General features: G+C 48.8%; 1 protein-coding gene across 3 annotated transcripts in view; it reads left to right on the forward strand.

Moving 5' to 3' along the window:
• The first annotated feature begins 4,180 nt into the window (after nucleotides 1-4,180).
• LOC142467605 (actin-binding protein WASF3-like) overlaps nucleotides 4,181-25,709 on the forward strand; it is a 42,173-nt gene continuing 20,644 nt past the window's right edge. For 2 of the 3 annotated variants that reach the window (XM_075573517.1, XM_075573520.1), the window contains exons 1-2: nucleotides 4,181-4,363; nucleotides 22,038-22,188. In XM_075573517.1, coding sequence (XP_075429632.1) covers nucleotides 22,056-22,188 — 133 coding nt within the window. In that variant the 5' untranslated portion in view covers nucleotides 4,181-4,363; nucleotides 22,038-22,055. The remainder of the gene's footprint in view (nucleotides 4,364-22,037; nucleotides 22,189-25,709) is intronic. The other variant, XM_075573519.1, reaches the window with a different exon arrangement.

The following is a 25,709-nucleotide window of genomic DNA, read 5'->3' on the forward strand; positions in this document are numbered from 1 at the left end:
GAGCATTATACAGGGAGGAGGAGGAGGGGTGTGAGGAGCAGTGGGCGGAGAGAGAGAAGATGAGGAAGGGGAGAGACGATGAGGCGGGGGGAGAGAAGATGAGGGGAGGGGGGAGAGAGGATGAGGAGAGGGGAGAGAGAGGATGAAGTGGGGGAGAAAGAGGATGAGGAGGGATGTGAGAGAGGAGGGGGGTGAGAGAGGAGTGAGAGGGGGGAGAGAGGATGAGGGAGGGGGTTGAGCGTGTGACGGTGGTGATAAATGTGACTGCGTTTAATAAAGGTTATGTTATGTATGTATAATCTATGTATTATGTTTTAACCTGGTTCCAGCATTTCAGGGACCAGGGGTTAATTTTGTTTTCAGGAGGAATGTTTCAAAACTGTCTGGTACCTTTCCCTGTAACAGTTTTCATGTAACTAATGTAATATTGCATGTCTACCCACCAATCAGGAGCCTGGGCAGGTAGACAGTGCCTTGCTACCCACCAATCAGGGGCTGGGCACGTAGACAGCACCTTGCTACCCACCAATCAGGGGCTGAGCACGTAGACAGCACCTTCCTACCCACCAATCAGGAGCCTGGGCAGGTAGACAGCACCTTCCTACCCACCAATCAGGAGCCTGGGCAGGTAGACAGCGCCTTGCTACCCACTAATCAGGGGCTGGGCACGTAGACAGCACCTTGCTACCCACCAATCAGGGGCTGGCCAGGTAGACAGCACCTTCCTACCCACCAATCAGGGGCTGGTGCCAGGCCTGGAGTCCAGGCCAGAAGACCGCCTGTGAGGGAATGAGGGATCATGGTTAATATTCCCTGCACCTAGTTCTGCCGGGCGTCCCAATATTCCCCGGTTGGGTATGTGTGTCATCTGTTTATTTGTACAGTTGTGGATATTTCTCTTTCCAATAAATTAATGTGATAAACTCTCGTGTTTCTGCCTGGCGAGTTGATCCCTGGTATTAGTCCTGGTCTCCTGTGACAGAGAGAATATGAGGAAGGGGGTGAGAGATGAGGAAGGAATGGGAGAGACAGAGAATGATGGAGGGGGCAAAAGTGAGGATGGGGGGAGGGGGGGCAAGAGGATGAGGGAGGGGGGAGAGAGACGAAGAGGAGGGGGGAGAAAGTGGAGGAGTGGGAGGGGGTGTGAGAGAGGAGGGGGGTGAGAGAAGGGGGCTAAAGCTTTTGCTAGGGTGCCGAGTACCCTTGTACTGGCCCTGCCAACAAGCAGTTGATACGTTACAAGCTTTCCAACCTCTCGGGGTAGGGGTAGGACCTGATGAAGGACCCAGAGAGGTTGGAAAGCTTGTAACGTATCAACTACTTGTTGGCCCAATAAACGGTGTCACACCCCCTACTCCCTCTCCCTCCTCTGTTACTACGTGGAAGACAGGACCAGCACGGTCCCCCACACCTGTAGATACAGGAGATTACAAGCACAGATAACATTAGGTTAATATTGTAATAACTGTCCAAAGTATTTGGTTACAGTGCAAACATTGATAAAATATTTTAATATACATAGGAGCCTATATACTAAGATTATATTTGACATCTATTTTGTCAAAATATCAGTGCTAATTTTTGAAGCATTGCATCCGATTGATGCAGTTTAAATTTAAACAGAATAATGTCTATTTTTTTTTATTTATAACTAGTATTAGATAATGTAAATTATTAGTGGATTATTATTTAGGATAGCCATACTGTGGAAATAACGCATTCATTTACCCCAAATATGGCGTCTTTTTTTAAAACAGGGGGCACTTTTTAAAAAAATTCAATACTCGAAAATGCCAAAATTAGAGAAAGTTTGCAACCAAAAAAAGTGAAACAATGCACCACGTCCACAAATCTTCCCCGTAAATTAAAAACAAACGCCAACCAAATTTCCCCAGATCCATCTTGGCTAGTAGCAGGCTCTGGTGAAGCCCAAATGTTTTCTCTTACCCCCCTGGCACAGCTCCTTCCCCCCTGGCATAGCCCCTTCCCCCTGGCTGGCTGGGCCCCCTCTCCCCCCCTGGCAGAGACCCCTTCCCCCTGGCTGGTAGAGCCCCCTCCCCCTGGCTGGCAAGACCCCTCCTCCCCCCGACACAGCCCCCTCCCCCCTGGCTGGCAGGGCTCCCTCCCCCCTGGCTGGCAGAGCCCCCTCCCCGTCACAGCCCCCTCCCCTGGCTGGCAGGGCTCCCTCCCCCCTGGCTGGCAGGGCTCCCTCCCCCCTGGCTGGCAGAGCCCCCTCCCCCTGGCAGAGCCCCTTCCCCTGGCTGGCAGAGCCCCCTCCCCCCGGCAAAGCCCCCTTCCCCTGGCTGGCAGAGCCCCCTCCCCCTGGCAGAGCCCCCTTCCCCTGGCTGGCAAGACCCCCCCCCCCGACACAGCCCCCTCCCCCCTGGCTGGCAGAGCCCCCACCCCTGGCTGGCAGAGCCCCCACCCCTGGCTGGCAGGGCCCCCTCCACCCTGGCTGGCAGAGCCCCCTCCCCCCTGGCTGGCACAGCCCCCCCCCCCTGGCTGGCAGGGCTCCCTCCCCCCTGACTGGCACAGCCCCCACCCCTGGCTGGCAGAGCCCCCACCCCTGGCTGGCAGAGCCCCCTCCCCCTGGCAGAGCCCCTCCCCCTGGCTGGCAGAGCCCCCTCCCCCTGGCAGAGCCCCCTACCCCTGGCAGAGCCCCCTTCCCCTGGCTGGCAGAGCCCCCTCCCCCCGGCAGAGCCCCTTCCCCTGGCTGGTAAGACCCCCCCCCCGACACAGCCCCCTCCCCCCTGGCTGGCAGAGCCCCTCCCCCTGGCTGGCAGAGCCCCTTCCCCTGGCTGGCAGAGCCCCTTCCCCCTGGCAGAGCCCCCTTCCCCTGGTTGGCAGAGCCCCCTCCCCCCGGCTGGCAGAGCCCCCTCCCCCTGGCAGAGCCCCCTTCACCTGGCTGGCAGAGCCCCCTCCCCCCGGCTGGCAGAGCCCCCTCCCCCGGCAGAGCCCGCTCCCCCTGGCAGAGCCCCCTTCCCCTGGCTGGCAGAGCCCCCTCCCCCCGGCAGAGCCCCCTTCCCCTGGCTGGCAGAGCCCCCACCCCTGGCTGGCAGGGCCCCCTCCCCCCTGGCTGGCACAGCCCCCCCCCCCTGGCTGGCAGGGCTCCCTCCCCCCTGGCTGGCAGGGCTCCATCCCCCCTGGCTTGCAGAGCCCCCTCCACCCGGCAGAGCCCCTTCCCCTGGCTGGCAGAGCCCCCTCCCCCTGGCACAGCCCCCACCCCTGGCTGGCAGAGCCCCCTCCCCCTGGCTGGCAGGGCTCCATCCCCCCTGGCTGGCAGAGCCCCCTCCCCCCGGCAGAGCCCCTTCCCCTGGCTGGCAGAGCCCCCTCCCCCTGGCACAGCCCCCACCCCTGGCTGGCAGAGCCCCCTCCCCCTGGCAGAGCCCCCTTCCCCTGGCTGGCACAGCCCCCTCCCCCTGGCTGGCAGAGCCCCCTCCCCCCGGCAGAGCCCCCTTCCCCTGGCTGGCACAGCCCCCACCCCTGGCTGGCACAGCCCCCACCCCTGGCTGGCACAGCCCCCTCCCCCTGGCAGAGCCCCCTTCCCCTGGCTAGCACAGCCCCCTCCCCCTGGCTGGCAGAGCCCCCTCCCCCCGGCAGAGCCCCCTTCCCCTGGCTGGCACAGCCCCCACCCCTGGCTGGCACAGCCCCCTCCCCCTGGCAGAGCCCCCTTCCCCTGGCTGGCAGAGCCCCCTCCCCCTGGCAGAGCCCCCTTCCCCCTGGCTGGCAGAGCCCCCTCCCCCTGGCAGAGCCCCCTTCCCCTGGCTGGCAGAGCCCCCTTCCCCTGGCTGGCACAGCCCCCTCCCCCTGGCAGAGCCCCCTTCCCCTGGCTGGCACAGCCCCCTCCCCCTGGCAGAGCCCCCTTCCCCTGGCTGGCACAGCCCCCTCCCCCCGGCAGAGCCCCCTTCCCCTGGCTGGCAGAGCCCCCTTCCCCTGGCTGGCACAGCCCCCTCCCCCTGGCAGAGCCCCCTTCCCCTGGCTGGCAGAGCCCCCTTCCCCTGGCTGGCACAGCCCCCTCCCCCCGGCAGAGCCCCCTTCCCCTGGCTGGCACAGCCCCCTCCCCCTGGCAGAGCCCCCTTCCCCTGGCTGGCACAGCCCCCTCCCCCTGGCAGAGCCCCCTTCCCCTGGCTGGCACAGCCCCCTCCCCCTGGCAGAGCCCCCTTCCCCTGGCTGGCACAGCCCCCTCCCCCCGGCAGAGCCTCTCCCGGATAGTGGATGTCAGCCTGTGCGCTCCGCATGCGCGCTGCCTGCACTGCAGAGTGCGCTGTGAGTCTCCAGCCCCGGGCAGCGCTCTCTGCACCTGCAGCCTCTCCCCCCCCCCCTCCCTCCCCCGCTCCCCGGGCATCCATCCTCCCGGCGGCAGGTACGTCTCGGGTGGGGACCGTGGGGGCAGAGGGGGTGTCACGGCTCGCGTGGGTCCGTGGAAAATGACGCTATGGGGGATGTAGGGGGTGGAGATCATACGATGGGGAGGGGGTGGGGGAGCACTGGTGACTGGTGATGGAAGCGTGGATGTGGACACGATCACGGGTGGGCATGGCGGATTCATACATGTCTATGGGTGTAAACCCCTTCGCTGCCATTCCTTTGCAATGTTTTGGCGACCCCACTGGCAGCGAAGGGGTTTCCCTGATCACGGGTGGACTTTGGATCACTAGTGGGTCCTCATTTTGTGGTTACAGGTGGGATTTTCCGCGCGTGGGCTCTGAGGGATGCTCCGGACACGGGTGGGTGCCGTGGTCCTGCGTGGGAGGAGGTTGCTGATGATGGGCAGGCTGTTTATCCCCAGGGTTCTGATCCATAGAAGCCAACACAACCCACTGGGGGCCCATATTAACCCCGTCAGTGCCATAATACACATACCCCTATACCGACATTGGCTACATTAACCCTTTCATTGCCGGTAGCTCCCAATTCGCCCCCATTCACATCATTAACTCCTTCAGTGCCAGGACACCACACCCCCTGCGCGGCTCCATCAGGGACCCCCCTATCTATGTGCCAGGAGCTGGGGGTCCCCAGATAATCCTGCAAGACCTATTGTCTGAATTAACCCCTTCGGTATGAGATGCACTAATCCATATGATATGCCCCTATCAATGCCAGTTAGCATTATTAACTCCTTTGTTGCCAGAGACCTTCATTTCCTAATTCACCCCCATCCGGGCATTAGCTGAACCCTCTCTGTGCCAGCGTGCCCCCTGATTATTCCAGCCAGGTGCCCGGTATCTATATTAACCACTTAAATCCCAAACATCCCATTTACTAAAACCTCTTCACAGACCCCCACCAGAAACCGGATTCCTTAAATCCACGCATTTCAGCGCCAGAGCCCCAGATAATCCTACACTAAAAGGTACCAGGTACCCCTTAACTGTCACACTCCCTGTTCCCTTCCCCGTGTCAGGTACCAGTTAGCTAAATTAACCCCTTCACCCACACCCCCTGATGTTACCCCCCCCCCCCCCCATCCCCACCTCTAGCAGTGGACAGAAAGCCCCAACCCCCTCCTCTCGATTCCTTGAATTTACAGAATATTTATCACATTGAATGTGATATATTGTACCAGCTTCTGATCCAATAGAATGGCCCAATTCTCAGCACATTGTATGTCTGTATTACAGGCTTTATTCCTATCCATTCTTATTCTTATACTCACACTCATTCTTGGGGTATGTATGTACTGTAGGTATGTAGGTAGGTATATATGTATTTATGTAGGTATGTATGTAGGTATATATGTATGTAGGTAGGTATGTAGGTATACATGTATGTATGTATGTATTTATGTATGTAGATAGGTATATATGTATGTATGTATGTATGTATGTATGTAGGTACTGTAGGTGTATATATGTATGTAGGTATATATGTATGTAGGTAGGTATATATGTATGTAGGTAGGTATGTATGTAGGTATATATGTATGTAGGTATATATGTATGTATGTAGGTATATATGTATGTAGGTAGGTATATATATATGTATGTAGGTAGCTATATGTGTATGTAGGTATATATGTATGTAGGTAGGTAGATATATATGTATGTATGTAGGTAGGTAGGTATATATGTATGTAGGTAGGTATATATGTATGTTTGTATACTGGTTTTGGCCAGCTTTTAATTGCACTAAATCACAAAAGCATATGCTTCGTTTATTTAACCCCCTTCAGGGCATTTTCACATATTTCACAAAGTTTAGTCCATGGGACAATAAGAAATTGCATATATTCAGTGTAGGTAACTGCTAAACTGAGTCTACTTGATGAGGTTGGTGGCTTGAATCAAGTTTTGATCAAAAGATGCAACCAAATGACCCCTTTGTCACACGGACTTAGGTTCTAAATGTAAACACGTCACTAGTATATTTTAGCCCAAATTGGTAGGAGAGCAGGATCTGTACTCTTGTTTTCCATGTATGTATGTATGTAGGTATGAAGGTATGTATGTATGTAGGTATGTATGTATGTATGTATATCTTTATTTATATAGTACTATCTGGGTACATAGCACTTTACAGCACTAATATATAATGCATCATGGGAACAAGCGCTTCAAACATAACACAATAGGGAAAGGCGTCACTGTCCCAAAGAGCTTACAGTCTGTGTGCTCGTGCTGTCCTGGTGTTGAGGTTAAACAGGTAACAGCAGCAGACACTTTCCAGTTTAAGCGCTGCAAGATTTATAGCAGACTGACAGCAGCCTAGTAATGTCTTGTACCAGTCAGCACAGCATATTGAGATTGCAATAAAGTGAAAGCGCTCGGCTATATAACACGCTCTTTACTGCCGTGAATGTTCCTTGCATCATTTAACGAATGTTAATTGCTTTTATCATTTGCGTCTAACGAGAATATGATTCATTCCAAACAAATGAAATTGTAGAAACACAAAGTCGGCGTCGCTGTGTCGTAATTTGTCTGAGATTCTTCCCATTTGTCATTTCCCTGTATATATTTTAATATTTCATCTTCCCAGGAAATTGTAGTGAAGCTTATGATATATTGTCCCTGGGGAGGGGGGGGGGGGGGGTGTTTGCCTTCCTCTGGATCAATATAAATATAAATATAGAATGAGTATCTTAGTTGGCTAAATGTAACACCGGTCGGTCTCATGGATACAGTGTGTCTTTTTAGATGTAAGCATGTAACTGTACTGTGTTACTATACAAAGGATGAGCTTGATGGATATATGTCTTTTTTTATGTCACTGTGTCACTATGTCACTGTGTCACCGTGTCACTATGTGACCATGTATGTCACTGTGTCACTATGCCACTGTGTCACTATGTCACTGTGTCACTATGTGACCATGTATGTCACTGTGTCACTATGTGACCATGAATGTCACTGTGTCACTGTGTCACTATGTGACAGTGTCACTATGTCACTCTGTGACCCCCCGATCCATGGTTGCCTTTGCTGCGCCCTGATGATTTGAGGATTTAGGGCCTTATTGAATATCCGCCCGAGCTGCCAATCAGGCTATTTTCGGCCAAAGTTCCCCCATTTTCGTCAGTAATGAATTCCAGCCTCAAACAGCCTGACTGGCTGCTTCCACTAAGCCAGGAGGTCATGGAAAGACCACCAGATGTTTCAGCGCCCGGAGTCAGTGAGATGGTATGAACTAAATCAGGAGCGGCCAACGCCAGTCCTCAAGAGCCACCAACAGGTCAGTTTTTCAGGATATCCCTACTTCCGCACAGGTGGCTCAGTTTTCGACTGCACCTGTGTTGTTGCAGGGATATCCTGAAAACCTGACCTGTTGGTGGCTCTTGAGGACTGGAGTTGGCTGCCCCTGAACTAGGGGGTATGGAGTACTAGTACTTCTTTCTTTACACGCCCCTTAGTACCACTCAAAAACAAGGCGCACAACGCACATAGTGAGGTATAGTAAAAAATGATACATTTACTAAAAGGTTAAAGGTTCTGCGTACAACAATAATGAATAAAACAAGCAATTTTGGTCAGGCTTGGAACACTAGCAGTGCGCCGCTCAGTTCCGTGGTGCGCCTACCGATGACGTCACAGGTTTCTCCTCTGCTCCGGAGAATAGAGGGAATTCCCTGAAGCAGTAACTTTGAGTTACGAAACGCGTTGGAAGTTATTTGCTCCTTAACCTGACCCAAACCTTGGTATTTTATTTAGCCAAGCTCACACTTGGTTTCCCCTCCCTGTCCCCCGCACTATTGCATGCCGCATATGTGTTTGACGCTGCCCTGGACGTTCCTCTATGCTCCGGAGCAGAGGAGAAACCTGTGACGTCATCGGTAGGCGCACCACGGAACTGAGCAGCGCACTGCTAGTGTTCCAAGCCTGACCTGTGGGACTAACGGAGGTTTCTGTACTCCGCAACGGGACATTTTACCGGCCTTACCATCTGGTTACCCTGAGATGAGCGAAGTGTGACCCAAGACTCCATGGAGATTCCTGGTCTGGCTGATGACGGCTGTGTTCCTGTTGTTCGAACCGCCTCCGCTGAAGAGCTGACACTGGGGCTGTCCTACTAGTGGTAACCCCACTAACCAATTGCTTGTTTTATTCATTATTGTTGTATGCAGAACCTTTAACCTTTTAGTAAATTTATCATTTTTTACTATACCTCACTATGTGCGCCTTGTTTTTGAGTCGTTTTTCTACAGCAGGGGTGTCGAGCCACCCCCTTAAGAAGGCTGCAGACGCAATATACTGACCTCCTCCACAAAGGTTTAATCACTCCTTATTGTGTTATTGTGTTCAATATCACCTTATAGTGTGTTCAATGTTTAGCACTTGATGTGGGACTATGTTTTAGCTGCGCACTGATCACCTTTTTCCCTTAGTGCCACTACCTGTTTATTTACACACTTAACAGTTCCACGCTGGTCTGAGGAAGATGTGTTTGTTTGATGAAGATTCTCCCTTTCCCAGTTTTATGGCAGAACTATTACTTAAATCTTCCTAAAATGCAGCTTAAGTCCGAGCGCCAACTGTGAGACGGGACAGACCACTGCCACGTTTAACTCCTCTGGATGAATGAAGCCACGTGGACCACTGATCAGAGGCTGGAGCCAATATCTCATCTCATTAGAACATATTAAGTATTAAGTGTACCCCCCACATTTACTAATCATCGTCCTGCTCATTGTAATGGCCGCTCTGCGTGATCACTGGTGTCCTGCGCATTGTAATGGCCGCTCTGCGTGATCACTGGTGTCCTGCGCATTGTAATGGCCGCTCTGCGCAGTCACTGGTGTCCTGCGCATTGTAATGGCCGCTCTGCGTGATCACTGGTGTCCTGCGCATTGTAATGGCCGCTCTGCGCAGTCACTGGTGTCCTGCGCATTGTAATGGCCGCTCTGCGTGATCACTGGTGTCCTGCGCATTGTAATGGCCGCTCTGCGCAGTCACTGGTGTCCTGCGCATTGTAATGGCCGCTCTGCGTGATCACTGGTGTCCTGCGCATTGTAATGGCCGCTCTGCGCAGTCACTGGTGTCCTGCGCATTGTAATGGCCGTTCTGTGCGGTCACTGGTGTCCTGCGCATTGTAATGGCCGCTCTGCGCGGTCACTGGTGTCCTGCGCATTGTAATGGCTGCTCTGCGCGGTCACTGGTGTCCTGCGCATTGTAATGGCCGCTCTGCACGGTCACTGGTGTCCTGCGCATTGTAATGGCCGCTCTGCGCGGTCACTGTCTGCATTGTAATGGCCACTCTGCGCGGTCACTGGTGTCCTGCGCATTGTAATGGCGCGCAGTCACTGGTGTCCTGCGCATTGTAATGGCCGCTCTGCGTGATCACTGGTGTCCTGCGCATTGTAATGGCCGATCTGCGTGGTCACTGGTGTCCTGCGCATTGTAATGGCCGCTCTGCGCGGTCACTGGTATCCTGCGCGTTGTAATGGCCGCTCTGCGTGATCACTGCTGTCCTGCGCATTGTAATGGCCGCTCTGCGCGGTCACTGCTGTCCTGCGCATTGTAATGGCCGCTCTGCGCGGTCACTGGTGTCCTGCGCATTATAATGGCCGCTCTGCGTGATCACTGCTGTCCTGCGCATTGTAATGGCCGCTCTGCGCGGTCACTGGTGTCCTGCGCATTGTAATGGCCGCTCTGCGCACTGTAACATTGCTCTGTCTTTGCGCACATTATTCCACGCCTGGTGTACGTTATTTAAAGGATGTTTCCTCAGCTACTTGTTGCAAGGTTTTAATAACAAGGCTACATGAGAGTCCAGGGGAGGTCGAGCGGCGATATTACACTTTATAATGTAAGTCCCATCGCACAGCTTTGAGGTTTTTGCTTTGAAGTATTTTACAAAGTTAAAAGAGCAAAAGGCATTTAAATGATATATATGTATATCTTCCTTATTTAAAGGCGTTTAAATGATATATATGTATATCTTCCTTATGTAAAGGCGTTTAAATGATATATGTATATCTTCCTTATTTAAAGGCGGATGCCTTGCTTTCCATGCCGGCTTCAGTTGCATGTTGGCAAGAACCTACCACTTTAACCGGTATATTGTTCAAGTTTTCATCGTATGGTTAAACCTACCAGCACAAGTGCCCCCCTACATCTTCCTGAGCACCCATGTGTGTATATATATATATATATGTGTGTGTACTTTTACATACAGTTATAAATATATATATGTATAAATAGTCCATGTGGAAAATGCACTCCAAAATTAGCTACAGGGGGGTGGGGGGGGGGGGGCAAGGTACAGGTGTGCAGCGACTGTAAATAGGAATAGAACCAGCACTGCTCCAATGCAAGATCATTTATTTTGGGGTGACAAAGGTCCAGTCAGGGACCGAAATGTTTATTCCCCCAAATAAATGAATTTGCATTGGAGCAGTGTTTGTTCTATCCATATATATATATATGCATATACATCTCAAGCCCGTGTCTCCCCACTGCTGGATGAAGACTCCCCAGTGATCTCCCAGGTCCTGCGGTTACAGCCTCTTCTCCACGTCGCTCCCACACATTCCCTCATCCCATCCTCTCCAGCCCGTGTCTCCCCACTGCTGGATGAAGCCTCCCCAGTGATCTCCCAGGTCCTGCGGTTACAGCCTCTTCTCCACGTCGCTCCCACACATTCCCTCATCCCATCCTCCCCAGCCCGTGTCTCCCCACTGCTGGATGAAGCCTCCCCAGTGATCTCCCAGGTCCTGCGGTTACAGCCTCTCTTCTCCACGTCGCTCCCACACATTCCCTCGTCCCGTCCTCCCATTTTCCTGTTGTTCGTCGTCTTCGTCTTTTAATCTCTCTTGGAATCCAGTTGAGTCCCATCTCTGTCCAACGACGGTCAATTCTTACTGCGATATGTCCATCCCGTCGCCATTTTCATTTCTTCCTCGTGTGATGATGACTATATATATATATATATATATATATATATATATATATATATCTCATAAACATTTGCACAGCTCTATGATACGCCATCTTCTAGATCATCCAATTTCTACACAGAGCAATCCGCCTGTCCTACGTAGATTACGTGTGTGTGTGTGGGGCTGTGTATGCGTGTGTACCGTATCTGACTGTACACACATATAATATGTATTTGTGTATCAGTAGGACTGGAGGATTACTCTGTGTAGCATTTGTAGCATTACCCTGAGCATCAGAAGAGAGTCTATTACAGAGCTGTGCAAATCTTTGTGATAGAGCATCTGTTAGGAGTCGCAGACACAGATGTGCCCGGAGTCCAGATGTGCATAGAGAAAACACTCATCTCTGTTCTGTTCCTTTAAAGGTAACAATGTCTCCAGAATGTGGATCTATTTATCAAAGTTACAGAAACTGAAGGAGAACAGCCTCACAGGACCGTACGGCGCAGAGAATCAGAGCCCTATCTCGCTATGTTCTCTAATATCTCATAAGAAGTCACATAACGCATTATTACATTTAATTGGCAGCTACTCCATACATCCCTGAAACACCTCAAACATGTTTCTGTGGAGTGGTAAAGAAAGGGAGGAATCACTGCAGGATGTATAAATACTGTAGGTACGTTACAGCAGATTGACGTGATTCAGCGGAACTGTGCCAATAACAGAACACATGGGACATGTTTCACTGTTACAGTTCTGCGTCTCATGTAAGTCAGGGGCGGGCAACTCCAGTCCTGAAGGGCTACCAACAGGTCAGGTTTTCAGGATATCCCTGCTTCAGCACAGGTGGCTCAATCAGTGGCTCCCTGCTTCAGCACAGGTGGCTCAGTCTTGGACTGAGCCAGTGATTGAGCCACCTGTGCTGAAGCAGGGGTATCCTGAAAACCTGACCCGTTGGTGGGCCTTGAGGACTAGAGTTTCTCACGCCTGCAGTAAAATCACCATACAAATCTTATCGGGATATAGCAACACATACTAAGTAAGGGGCATCGGCGTTACATGCACCAAACCTGCAAACATGGACCTCCCCCTTCCCGATAGGATTGATACACACTGTGAGCTGCAGGCTGCTGAGTATCACAGAGCACACAGGACTCACTGCTCGTCAGAAGGTTGTACCCAACTGAGCTGATTGCTGCAGCTATTCCAAGGCTGCAGTGATCAGGGGGGGGCTGGAAAGGAGTCCAGAGAAGAATCATGACAGCCATTTTAAGAGCCCTTATAAATATTACTAATAAGTTGTATGTTTGTGAAATATTTGAAGAAAAGGCGTGTGAGGGCTTGGAAGTGTGCCCACCGACTGCGTGTGTAAAGAATACGGCGGGTGCACTATGCAAAGCCATGCGTTGCAGGCCTCTATAAAGAGGAATGGATTTCGTGAGACGGGAGGATCCGCTGGTTACCAGCTCTCCTACACACGGTTACTATGTGTTTAATGATGGATTAATAATAGTGCAATACAGAAAGCAGGCAGTTCCCAGCACTGACGTTCCCGAATAATGGCTTCGACCTTCAGTGTGTGCTTCTTGCCAAAGCACCAGGGCATGTGAAGCAAAACCCCAAACATGTTTTATATATATATATACGGTTGCAACACGACAGCAAGGGACAGCACGCAGGTAAGCAGATCATACATTTTCTAAATTTGATAGAAGACACAAAAAACGACGTTTCGGTCCCCCAGTGGGACTTTTCTCAAGGTGGTGAATAGAGTAACATATCTATAGGGCTGTGACAGCATACAAGCCCAATATTACAGGAAGGTACTTTATGCCCATTGCATTACTCTACCAGTTTGTGATAATGTAATGTTTCTCTGTGCTATTGTTACCCTTCACACCCTTTGTAATGTAACCCTTCACACCCTTTGTATTGTTACCCTTCACACCCTTTGTATTGTTACCTTTCACACCCTTTGTATTGTTACCCTTCACACCCTTTGTATTGTTACCCTTCACACCCTTTGTATTGTTACCCTTCACACCCTTTGTATTGTTACCCTTCACACCCTTTGTAATGTTACCCTTCACACCCTTTGTATTGTTACCCTTCACATTGTTACCCTTCACACCCTTTGTAATGTTATCCTTCACACCCTTTGTAATGTTACCCTTCACACCCTTTGTATTGTTACCCTTCACACCCTTTGTATTGTTACCCTTCACACCCTTCGTATTGTTACCTTTCACACCCTTTGTATTGTTACCCTTCACACCCTTTGTAATGTTACCCTTCACACCCTTTGTAATGTTACCCTTCACACCCTTTGTATTGTTACCCTTCACACCCTTTGTATTGTTACCCTTCACACCCTTTGTATTGTTACCCTTCACACCCTTTGTAATGTTACCCTTCACACCCTTTGTAATTTTACCCTTCACACCCTTTGTATTGTTACCCTTCACACCCTTTGTAATGTTACCCTTCACACCCTTTGTAATGTTACCCTTCACACCCTTTGTATTGCTACCCTTCACACCCTTTGTATTGTTACCCTTCACACCCTTTGTAATGTTACCCTTCACACCCTTTGTAATGTTACCCTTCACACCCTTTGTAATGTTACCCTTCACACCCTTTGTATTGTTACCCTTCACACCCTTTGTAATGTTACCCTTCACACCCTTTGTATTGTTACCCTTCACACCCTTTGTATTGTTACCCTTCACACCCTTTGTATTGTTACCCTTCACACCCTTTGTAATGTTACCCTTCACACCCTTTGTAATGTTACCTTTCACACCCTTTGTATTGTTACCCTTCACACCCTTTGTAATGTTACCCTTCACACCCTTTGTAATGTTACCCTTCACACCCTTTGTAATGTTACCCTTCACACCCTTTGTAATGTTACCCTTCACACCCTTTGTAATGTTACCCTTCACACCCTTTGTATTGTTACCCTTCACACCCTTTGTATTGTTACCCTTCACACCCTTTGTATTGTTACCCTTCACACCCTTTGTATTGTTACCCTTCACACCCTTTGTAATGTTACCCTTCACACCCTTTGTAATGTTACCCTTCACACCCTTTGTAATGTTACCCTTCACACCCATTGTAATGTTACCCTTCACACCCTTTGTATTGATACCCTTCACACCCTTTGTATTGATACCCTTCACACCCTTTGTATTGATACCCTTCACACCCTTTGTACTGCACTGCACAGTATGGTTTTGCCTTTCGAAATAAATGGTAATAAGAATACGTCCTCTCCATCCTCGAAACACAACTAAAAATGCCTTGAAGCGGCGAGAATCATCATTAATACTTTATTTTATGTATTGCAATTTTTGAGTAAGGTCTGCCCATGCTGCTTGTTTGCGCGCGCGAGAGAGAGCTGCGCGATGAATCACATTGGCGTCATGTGATCGTGTATGGCGCGCCCAATGAGGGCGAACCAGTTCCGTGATGTAACCCCCCCGATATGCCCCCCCCCCCTCGGCACAACTGCTGCAAGCTAGCGCAACGTCACGACGCTCCGTCTCGCGCTCGCGGGCAGACAGCATGACGCGGCGTTATATGGTAGTACGGGGAAATTTGACTAGAATAAATGTATCAATGTCCTTAACAAAATGCAGCTGCCGGAATCACCAGGGGTTCTGCTAAATGTGCCTCTGATTGAGCCACCTGTGCTGAAGCAGGGATATCCTGAAAACCTGACCTGTTGGTGGGGGGGGGGGGAGAGATGGGGGGCTTCAGGACTGGAGTTGATCCCTCTTGTCCTGCAGAACAAGGACCTGTGTCATTGTGTCTCACTTCATATATTACCACAGTGTCGCCCTATCATTTGCTGACTCTTCCCCCCTAATAATGTCTCCTCCTCAACTCCTACCATTGCTTCACTTCATTGCGACTTGTAACTCCTCCCCTAACGCCTCCTATTGCTCCAGATAAATATTTCCGAAATCACCTTTGTATTACTGATGCCCAGAAAGTCATTCATTTGCCCAGAAAAGTGACATTGCTGGTTACATGGAATATCAAACCCGTCAGTAGTCTTTACTTGGGTAGAAATAGCAGCGGGGAAATTAATTGTGTACAATTCCGTCGTAATCAGTGAGTATTGTGTATACAGCTTATTCTGTGAGTATTGTGTATACAGCTTATTCTGCGAGTATTGTGTATACAGCTTATTCTGCGAGTATTGTGTATACAGCTTATTCTGCGAGTATTGTGTATACAGCTTATTCTGCGAGTATTGTGTATACAGCTTATTCTGTGAGTATTGTGTATACAGCTTATTCTGCGAGTATTGTGTATACAGCTTATTCTGCGAGTATTGTGTATACAGCTTATTCTGCGAGTATTGTGTATACAGCTTATTCTGTGAGTATTGTGTATACAGCTTATTCTGTGAGTATTGTGTATACAGCTTATTCTGTGAGTATTGTGTATACAGCTTATTCTGTGAGTATTGTGTATACAGCTTATTCTGTGAGTATTGTGTATACAGTTTATTCTGTGAGTATTGTGTATACAGCTTATTCAGTGAGTATTGTGTATACAGCTTATTCTGTGAGTATTGTGTATACAGCTTATTCTGTGAGTATTGTGTATACAGCTTAATCTGTGAGTATTGTGTATACAGCTTATTCTGTGAGTATTGTGTATACAGTTTATTCTGTGAGTATTGTGTATACAGCTTATTCTGTGAGTATTGTGTATACAGCTTATTCTGTGAGTATTGTGTATACAGCTTATTCTGTGAGTATTGTGTATACAGCTTATTCTGTGAGTATTGTGTACACAGCGTAATTGTGTATACAGCTTATTCTGTGCAATGTGCTTTTTGAATAGGACATTAGAAAAGCTATAAAATTGGTTTCACACCATGAAACAAGCGCACACAAGTGAGACACGATGCTGCACGCCCGGTGACCTCTTTATTGCACGCCCGGTGACCTCTTTATTGCACGCCCGGTGACCTCTTTATTGCACTCCCGATATACAGTATTGCTAGCGCAGAGGGCAGAGAGAAATCAGGGCGTCATCGTCTTTCCTTTCATGTGATAAAGAGATTTCTATCAAGGAGAGCCTAGAAAAGTGACCCTCCCCCCCCCCCCCGTCTGCTGGAAATCAGGGCGTCTGCTGATAAATAGGGGGTGCTGGAAATCAGGGCGTCTGCTGATAAATAGGGGGTGCTGGAAATCAGGGCGTCTGCTGATAAATAGGGGTGCTGGAATCAGGGCGTCTGCTGATAAATAGGGGGTGCTGGAATCAGGGCGTCTGCTGATAAATAGGGGGTGCTGGAAATCAGGGCGTCTGCTGATAAATAGGGGGTGCTGGAAATCAGGGCGTCTGCTGATAAATAGGGGGTGCTGGAAATCAGGGCGTCTGCTGATAAATAGGGGGTGCTGGAAATCAGGGCGCCTGCTGATAAATAGGGGGTGCTGGAAATCAGGGCGTCTGCTGATAAATAGGGGGTGCTGGAAATCAGGGCGTCTGCTGATAAATAGGGGGTGCTGGAAATCAGGGCGTCTGCTGATAAATAGGGGGTGCTGGACAGTATGGATTTGCTAAATGGGGTTGTGTTCTGTGTTCTGTAAGGTGGACAGTGTTGAATTGTATTGTATGTCTTTATTTATATAGCGCCATTAATGTACATAGCGCTTTACAGTAGTAATACATGTGGTAATCAAATAAATAACAGATAATATAAATAACAGATCATGGGAATAAGTGCTTTAGACATAAACATAACATTAAGGAAGAGGAGTCCCTGCTCCGAGGAGCTTACAGTCTAATTGGTAGGTAGGGAGAACGTACAGAGACCGTAGGAGGGAGTTCTGGTAAGTGCGTCTGCAGGGGGCCAAGCATTATGTATCGTGTGTTCAGAGTATCCACAGTGCTATTCATATGCTTCTTTAAGCAAGTGTGTCTTAAGGTGGGTCTTAAAGGTGGATAGAGAGGGTGCAAGTCGGGTACTGAGGGGAAGGGCATTCCAGAGGTGTGGGGCAGTCAGCGAAAAAGGTTTAAGGTGGGAGAGGGCTTTAGATACAAAGGGGGTAGAAAGAAGACATCCTTGAGCAGAACGCAAGAGTCAGGATGGTGCATAGCTAGAAATTAGGGCTGAGATGTAAGGAGGGGCAGAAGAGTGTAAAGCTTTAAAAGTGAGGAGAAGAATGGAGTGTGAGATGCGGGATTTGATTGGAAGCCAGGAGAGGGATTTCATGAGGGGAGATGCTGAGACAGATCTAGGAAAGAGTAGAGTGATTCTGGCAGCAGCGTTTAGGATAGATTGTAGAGGAGACAGGTGAGAGGCAGGAAGGCCGGACAGCAGGAGGTTACAGTAATCAAGACGGGAGAGAATGAGGGCCTGAGTCAGAGTTTTAGCAGTCGAGCAACAGAGGAAAGGGCGTATCTTTGTTATATTATGGAGGAAAAAGAGACAGGTTTTAGATACGTTTTGAATGTGAGAGGAGAATGTGAGAGAGGAGTCGCGTGTGACCCCTAGGCAGCGTGCTTGGGCTACTGGGTGAATGATCGTAGTTCCAACAGTAATGTGGAAGGAGGTAGTGGGGTCAGGTTTGGGATGAAGTATGAGGAACTCTGTTTTAGCTATGTTGAGTTTATATATATATATATATAAACTCAACATAGCTAAAACAGAGTTCCTCATACTTCATCCCAAACCTGACCCCACTACCTCCTTCCACATTACTGTTGGAACTACGATCATTCACCCAGTAGCCCAAGCACGCTGCCTAGGGGTCACACGCGACTCCTCTCTCACATTCAAAACGTATCTAAAACCTGTCTCTTTTATATATATATATAGTGGTTGACAAATCACCAAAAAATGTACTCGCCACACAAAAAAATCTACTTGCCACCTAGTACCAAACGTGTGCTGCTTATATATATATATATATATATATATATATATATATATATATATATATATATATATATATATATATAATCAAAAAAATAAAAAAATAAATAGATGATACCGTTCTGTGGCTAACTAAATGCTTTTATTTGTGCGAGCTTTCGAGATACACTGATCTCTTCTTCCGGCGATGTTACAATGAATGAAGCAAAAGGTAAACTTAAAAACAGTGTCTCTTGGAATGTGCTATACTGTGCTATATGTATGCACACACAGCTGTCTCTCACACATACTAATACTCCTTGTTTTTCCATCCCTATACACCAATAGGAACCACTAAGTATCCACACACACTTTTAGTTGTGCTACTAACTCTCACATTTCCACACCCACCCACACCATTTATATCCACTCCCACTCCACACACACCTTGTGTAAAGCACTGTATATACTGTGGGCTCTCCATTCATTTTTATTCACACTGATACACATACACACTCTTTCTTCACTTGCTTTCAGTAACCATTTAACACCTCTAGCCATAAAACACATCCACACCGGGGGAAGGAACAGCACAGATAACATTCCAAGAGACACTGTTTTTAAGTTTACCTTTTGCTTCATTCATTGTAACATCGCCGGAAGAAGAGATCAGTGTATCTCGAAAGCTCGCACAAATAAAAGCATTTCGTTAGCCACAGAGCGGTATCATCTATTTATTTTTTTATTTTTTTGATTATTGAAGCTTGGCTAACACGGTACTGATACCTCTACATGTATATATATATATAATACAATCATAGTAATGAACGCTATATATATATATACACACACACCCACTCACCTGCAGTTGATCTAATATAATTACCACCATGGACACTGGCTGTATCCCCGCAGTGGGAGGCGGGATATAGGGCCCTGACTGGGAGCCTTATATATCCGGTAATATCACGTCAGATATCCTGAGCAGCACTACCTGAAACCTCATTTAACTCTTTAGTATCAAGGGAACGGAAGCTGCAGTCCTGCTTAGCAATGTATACGGAAACCCATGAAACATACCCCCTTAAGGCCCCTACAGTGAGATCTTCCCAAGCAATGGAAAGGCGGCCCACATCATTTTGAATAGGGCCTCTCTTGGTCCATAGCGCTACTCTCCACAACCTTCCCTAATGTACACAATCCCATCATACACTATTCCTAACATATACAGGCACAGAATTCTGCTCGTGGCATCAATTTGACGAGAAAAACCTGGAATGTATCTTAAAACATGTCCCTGCAATTAAATATAGTTTAGCTAGCCTGTTACACACATATATATTCTGTTTCTCCTGGGGCGTTGTCTGATTTTGAAAGTGTAAGAACTAGAAGATATTAATGTAACACAAACCTTGGTCAGAGTTTCCATCTTTCATTTGTCCAAAAGGAACGTAGTAGGGCTTTTAACATTTGTCACTTCAAATATTATAACTACAAAAGGATTTTACTGATTGTAAAACAATATGGACATGAAAGATATTATTTATTTATTTATAAAATGCTTTACCAGGAAGTGATACATTGAGAGTTACCTCTCGTTCTCACGCGTGTCCTGGGCACAGAGTTATGATGACAGATACATAGTTACATTAAATGATCAGGGTTATACATTTATATACAGACATTGCATGAACAGTTAGAGATAATACTGTATATACACACACTCCTGTATATATTATAGGCGTATGTAACAGTTACAGACCAGATTAAAATGTGAGACCGCTTTAGTTATGAAAGAACTTAGACTGGTGGCGGCTGTGAGAGTCTCCGGACGACTGTTCCAGTTTTGGGGTGCACGGTAAGAGAAGGAGGAGCGTCCGGATACTTTGCTGAACCTTGGGACCATGAACAGTCTTTTGGCGACGAAAAATATACCATGGGACGTGTCCATTTATATACATGTGTGTGAAACTTTAGTGTAGGTTTTGCCGGCCTAACTGCTATCTAAGCGCCCCACCCCACCGCCCCACCCCTCCACTGTCCCTCCGCCTCACCATCCCCCTGAACACCGCCCCACCCCTCCACTGTCCCTCCGCCTTTTAATCTGTCTAAATGATATTGCAATACGCTTTCAGCCCTTCTCCCCCGAATAGTTTTTTCCGGATCACGATACAGACAGGCAGTCCTCCTGGAACCTGGAACCCAAGGGATCTGATGGAGCCGGTCCCACAGACAGTATCCACGAGACACACGAGAAAGATGATGTTTCCGTTTTCTGAGCTTCTGCAGAACACGTTATTACACGGCAGTCCCAGCATGAGATATCAGTCTGTCGCGCTACCGATGAAGTCACACATCTGTGCAAACGAAATCATGGAATTTTTTTTATTTCCACATGTATTAAGTAGCTAAAAGTGTAAGAATAAGAACGAATCCAAAAACCTGCAACTTTGTAACCTAAATCCCTTCCGTGTCAGAGGGGATTGCAATGTGCCGCTCTCTTCCACACGCTGAACGTTTCCGTGTGTATGTGCTGTATGAAGGTGATAACCCTCAGTACCGCTGAATCCCCTCACAATACAAGGTGATGCTACGAAGTGGCATGTGGGTAAGTGCTACTCTGGGGCATGCAACGGGTCCCATTGGCTTCTCTACACGCCAGGGCTGCAGGAATAAGCATCCATCCACATGTCAATGCACCATCTACCCACTGCCAAGTTCTGTGCACACAGCGCCGCCTGCAGGTCACTGACGAGAAAGCATTCCATTCATGAACTATGGCTAAATGGTCAACGATCGCCGGGTCCCCGCACGGCGCAAACAAAAGGCGTGACCGCGCGCGTGCACAAGAGCGACGGTGCGGGAGATTTTTTGCAAGACATTTGTTTATTTTGTTTTGCGGCGGCCGGGTCACATGATGTTATAGCCACGCCTCCGCCACGCCTCCCCATCACGCTCGTAATTGGAATCCTAGAGGCCACGGATCACTTCTCCTACAGGCGCACGCGTGACGCCATGCTCTCCGTCGCGCGTGCGTGTGCGCCTACTATATCCAAGGCCGAAGATGCTCAGTTAACAATTGTATTGTATGTCTTTATATATATAGCGCCTAAAGTGTACTCGTCGCTTCACAAAGAATACAGTACGGGGAATTATAATACTACAATAAGTGCAGCAAAATCAGACAATAGGAAAGGAAATCACTGCCCCGAAGAGCTTACAATCTAACAATGAATTGGTTCACATCATTAGCGCGTACATGCCACAAGCTGGATGCAGTGAAACAGAAGACAATTTTCTGGGACATGGCGGACGATGTACTGATGGCAATCCCTCCAGGCAAGCTGGTGATCATCAGGGACAACCTGACCGGCAACATTGGAGAAGATTGCGTGGGAATCCAGAGGCTACATGGCCGTCACAGGTTTGGGGGGCAGAGGGATTATTGGCCATATTAACTGAGCAGGGCTATTCCAAAAAAACATCTTCACTTGAATGGGCCTTAAGGAGTCTTCCGAAATAGCAGCCTGGAGCCCCTCGGTAACGGGGCAGCTGACCGCATGCTCCCCCCTCTTCCATTGGCCTTTACCCGGGGGGGAGAGCACGCGGGCAGGGTTGGCACTTATCAGGGTTTATTTGTGTAAATAAAGCTGTGGCCTTTGTACCTCCAGACCTTTGTGGTGTGTTTATTTATATGTGGGTTTGGGGAGGGAAGGGGGGCTTCCTCACAGGCTCCAAGGTCATGCACCGCTTAGAAAACATGGGCCAAAGGAAGAAAGGGCAGAGGAGTCCTCTCATTCATTGCGTTTTTCAGCCTCTCTTTGATCTTCCCCACAGCTTGGCCTATCAGAGACCATGCCTTTGGTTAAGAGGAATATTGAGCCACGACACCTGTGCAGAGGGATTGTGCCAGATGCAGTCACCAGTGAACTGGAGTGTGTCACCAACAGCACCTTGGCTGCTATCATCAAACAGCTGGGGAGCCTGAGTAAGTCCCTCATTCTAACCTATGTTCAAGCCTTGGATGTATTTGTCAATTGATACAATGTAGTCAGGGCCATCTTAACAACATTAGGGGCCCCCCGGCAAAGCAGTGCATGGGGCCCTGCTTACACTGTCGCTCCCAGCCCCCCACGCGCTTACTAACAGCAGCAGGCACCGGAATATTAAAGATATGCTGGTTATTATTATGATGGCTTGTACTGTACAAATGCTTCCTCAGTTGTAGGGTTATAAAGATGTTTTTACAAATCACAAAGATTCCCCACATGCCAAATATATTTTTTGCATCAATCTCTTTCCAAAAGTCAAAGTAATGAGCATTTTCACAGCAAAGGATGTGATCAGGGTGAGAAGGAGAAAAGGATGTGATCAGGGTGAGAAGGAGAAGAGGATGTGATCAGGGTGAGAAGGAGAAGAGGATGTGATCAGGGTAAGAAGGAGGAAAGGATGTGATCAGGGTGAGAAGGAGGAAAGGATGTGATCAGGGTGAGAAGGAGAAGAGGATGTGATCAGGGTGAGAAGGAGAAGAGGATGTGATAGGGTGAGAAGGAGGAAAGGATGTGATCAGGGTGAGAAGGAGGAAAGGATGTGATCAGGGTGAGAAGGAGAAAAGGATGTGATCAGGGTGAGAAGGAGAAAAGGATGTGATCAGGGTGAGAAGGAGAAAAGGATGTGATCAGGGTGAGAAGGAGAAAAGGATGTGATCAGGGTGAGAAGGAGAAAAGGATGTGATCAGGGTGAGAAGGAGAAAAGGATGTGATCAGGGTGAGAAGGAGAAGAGGATGTGATAGGGTGAGAAGGAGGAAAGGATGTGATCAGGGTGAGAAGGAGGAAAGGATGTGATCAGGGTGAGAAGGAGAAAAGGATGTGATCAGGGTGAGAAGGAGAAAAGGATGTGATCAGGGTGAGAAGGAGAAAAGGATGTGATCAGGGTGAGAAGGAGAAAAGGATGTGATCAGGGTGAGAAGGAGAAAAGGATGTGATCAGGGTGAGAAGGAGAAAAGGATGTGATCAGGGTGAGAAGGAGAAAAGGATGTGATCAGGGTGAGAAGGAGAAGAGGATGTGATCAGGGTGAGAAGGAGAAAAGGAAGTGATCAGGGTGAGAAGGAGAAGAGGATGTGATCAGGGTGAGAAGGAGCAAAGGACGTGATCAGGGTGAGAAGGAGCAAAGGACGTGATCAGGGTGAGAAGGAGCAAAGGACGTGATCAGGGTGAGGAGGAGCAAAGGACGTGATCAGGGTGAGGAGGGAAGGACGTGATCAGGGTGAGAAGGAGGAAAGGATGTGATCAGGGTGAGAAGAAGAAAAGGATGTGATCAGGGTGAGAAGGAGAAAAGGATGTGATCAGGGTGAGAAGGAGAAGAGGATGTGATCAGGGTGAGAAGGAGAAAAGGATGTGATCAGGGTGAGAAGGAGAAGAGGATGTGATAGGGTGAGAAGGAGGAAAGGATGTGATCAGGGTGAGAAGGAGGAAAGGATGTGATCAGGGTGAGGAGAAGAGGATGTGATCAGGGTGAGAAGGAGAAAAGGATGTGATCAGGGTGAGAAGGAGAAAAGGATGTGATCAGGGTGAGAAGGAGAAAAGGATGTGATCAGGGTGAGAAGGAGAAAAGGATGTGATCAGGGTGAGAAGGAGAAAAGGATGTGATCAGGGTGAGAAGGAGAAAAGGATGTGATCAGGGTGAGAAGGAGAAGAGGATGTGATCAGGGTGAGAAGGAGAAAAGGAAGTGATCAGGGTGAGAAGGAGAAGAGGATGTGATCAGGGTGAGAAGGAGCAAAGGACGTGATCAGGGTGAGAAGGAGCAAAGGACGTGATCAGGGTGAGAAGGAGCAAAGGACGTGATCAGGGTGAGGAGGAGCAAAGGACGTGATCAGGGTGAGGAGGGAAGGACGTGATCAGGGTGAGAAGGAGGAAAGGATGTGATCAGGGTGAGAAGAAGAAAAGGATGTGATCAGGGTGAGAAGGAGAAAAGGATGTGATCAGGGTGAGAAGGAGAAGAGGATGTGATCAGGGTGAGAAGGAGAAAAGGATGTGATCAGGGTGAGAAGGAGAAAAGGATTTGATCAGGGTGAGAAGGAGAAAAGGATGTGATCAGGGTGAGAAGGAGAAAAGGATGTGATCAGGGTGAGAAGGAGAAAAGGATGTGATCAGGGTGAGAAGGAGAAAAGGATGTGATCAGGGTGAGAAGGAGAAGAGGATGTGATCAGGGTGAGAAGGAGAAGAGGATGTGATCAGGGTGAGAAGGAGAAGAGGATGTGATCAGGGTGAGAAGGAGAAGAGGATGTGATCAGGGTGAGAAGGAGAAGAGGATGTGATCAGGGTGAGAAGGAGGAGAGGATGTGATCAGGGTGAGAAGGAGAAAAGGATGTGATCAGGGTGAGAAGGAGAAGAGGATGTGATCAGGGTGAGAAGGAGAAGAGGATGTGATCAGGGTGAGAAGGAGAAAAGGATGTGATCAGGGTGAGAAGGAGAAAAGGATGTGATCAGGGTGAGAAGGAGAAAAGGATGTGATCAGGGTGAGAAGGAGAAGAGGATGTGATCAGGGTGAGAAGGAGAAGAGGATGTGATCAGGGTGAGAAGGAGAAGAGGATGTGATCAGGGTGAGAAGGAGAAAAGGAAGTGATCAGGGTGAGAAGGAGAAAAGGATGTGATCAGGGTGAGAAGGAGAAGAGGATGTGATCAGGGTGAGAAGGAGAAAAGGATGTGATCAGGGTGAGAAGGAGCAAAGGATGTGACCAGGGTGAGAAGGAGAAAAGGATGTGATCAGGGTGAGAAGGAGAAAAGGATGTGATCAGGGTGAGAAGGAGAAAAGGATGTGATCAGGGTGAGAAGGAGAAAAGGATGTGATCAGGGTGAGAAGGAGCAAAGGATGTGACCAGGGTGAGAAGGAGAAAAGGATGTGATCAGGGTGAGAAGGAGAAAAGGATGTGATCAGGGTGAGAAGGAGAAAAGGATGTGATCAGGGTGAGAAGGAGAAGAGGATGTGATCAGGGTGAGAAGGAGGAGAGGATGTGATCAGGGTGAGAAGGAGAAAAGGATGTGATCAGGGTGAGAAGGAGAAAAGGATGTGATCAGGGTGAGAAGGAGAAGAGGATGTGATCAGGGTGAGAAGGAGAAAAGGATGTGATCAGGGTGAGAAGGAGCAAAGGATGTGATCAGGGTGAGAAGGAGCAAAGGATGTGACCAGGGTGAGAAGGAGAAAAGGATGTGATCGGGGTGAGAAGGAGAAAAGGATGTGATCAGGGTGAGAAGGAGCAAAGGACGTGATCAGGGTGAGAAGGAGCAAAGGACGTGATCAGGGTGAGAAGGAGCAAAGGACGTGATCAGGGTGAGAAGGAGGAAAGGATGTGATCGGGGTGAGAAGAAGAAATGGATTTGATCAGGGTGAGAAGGAGAAAAGGATGTGATCAGGGTGAGAAGGAGAAAAGGATGTGATCAGGGTGAGAAGGAGAAAAGGATGTGATCAGGGTGAGAAGGAGAAAAGGATTTGATCAGGGTGAGAAGG

This window comes from Ascaphus truei, chromosome 16 (genome assembly GCF_040206685.1).
Source record: "Ascaphus truei isolate aAscTru1 chromosome 16, aAscTru1.hap1, whole genome shotgun sequence".
NCBI lineage: Eukaryota > Metazoa > Chordata > Amphibia > Anura > Ascaphidae > Ascaphus > Ascaphus truei.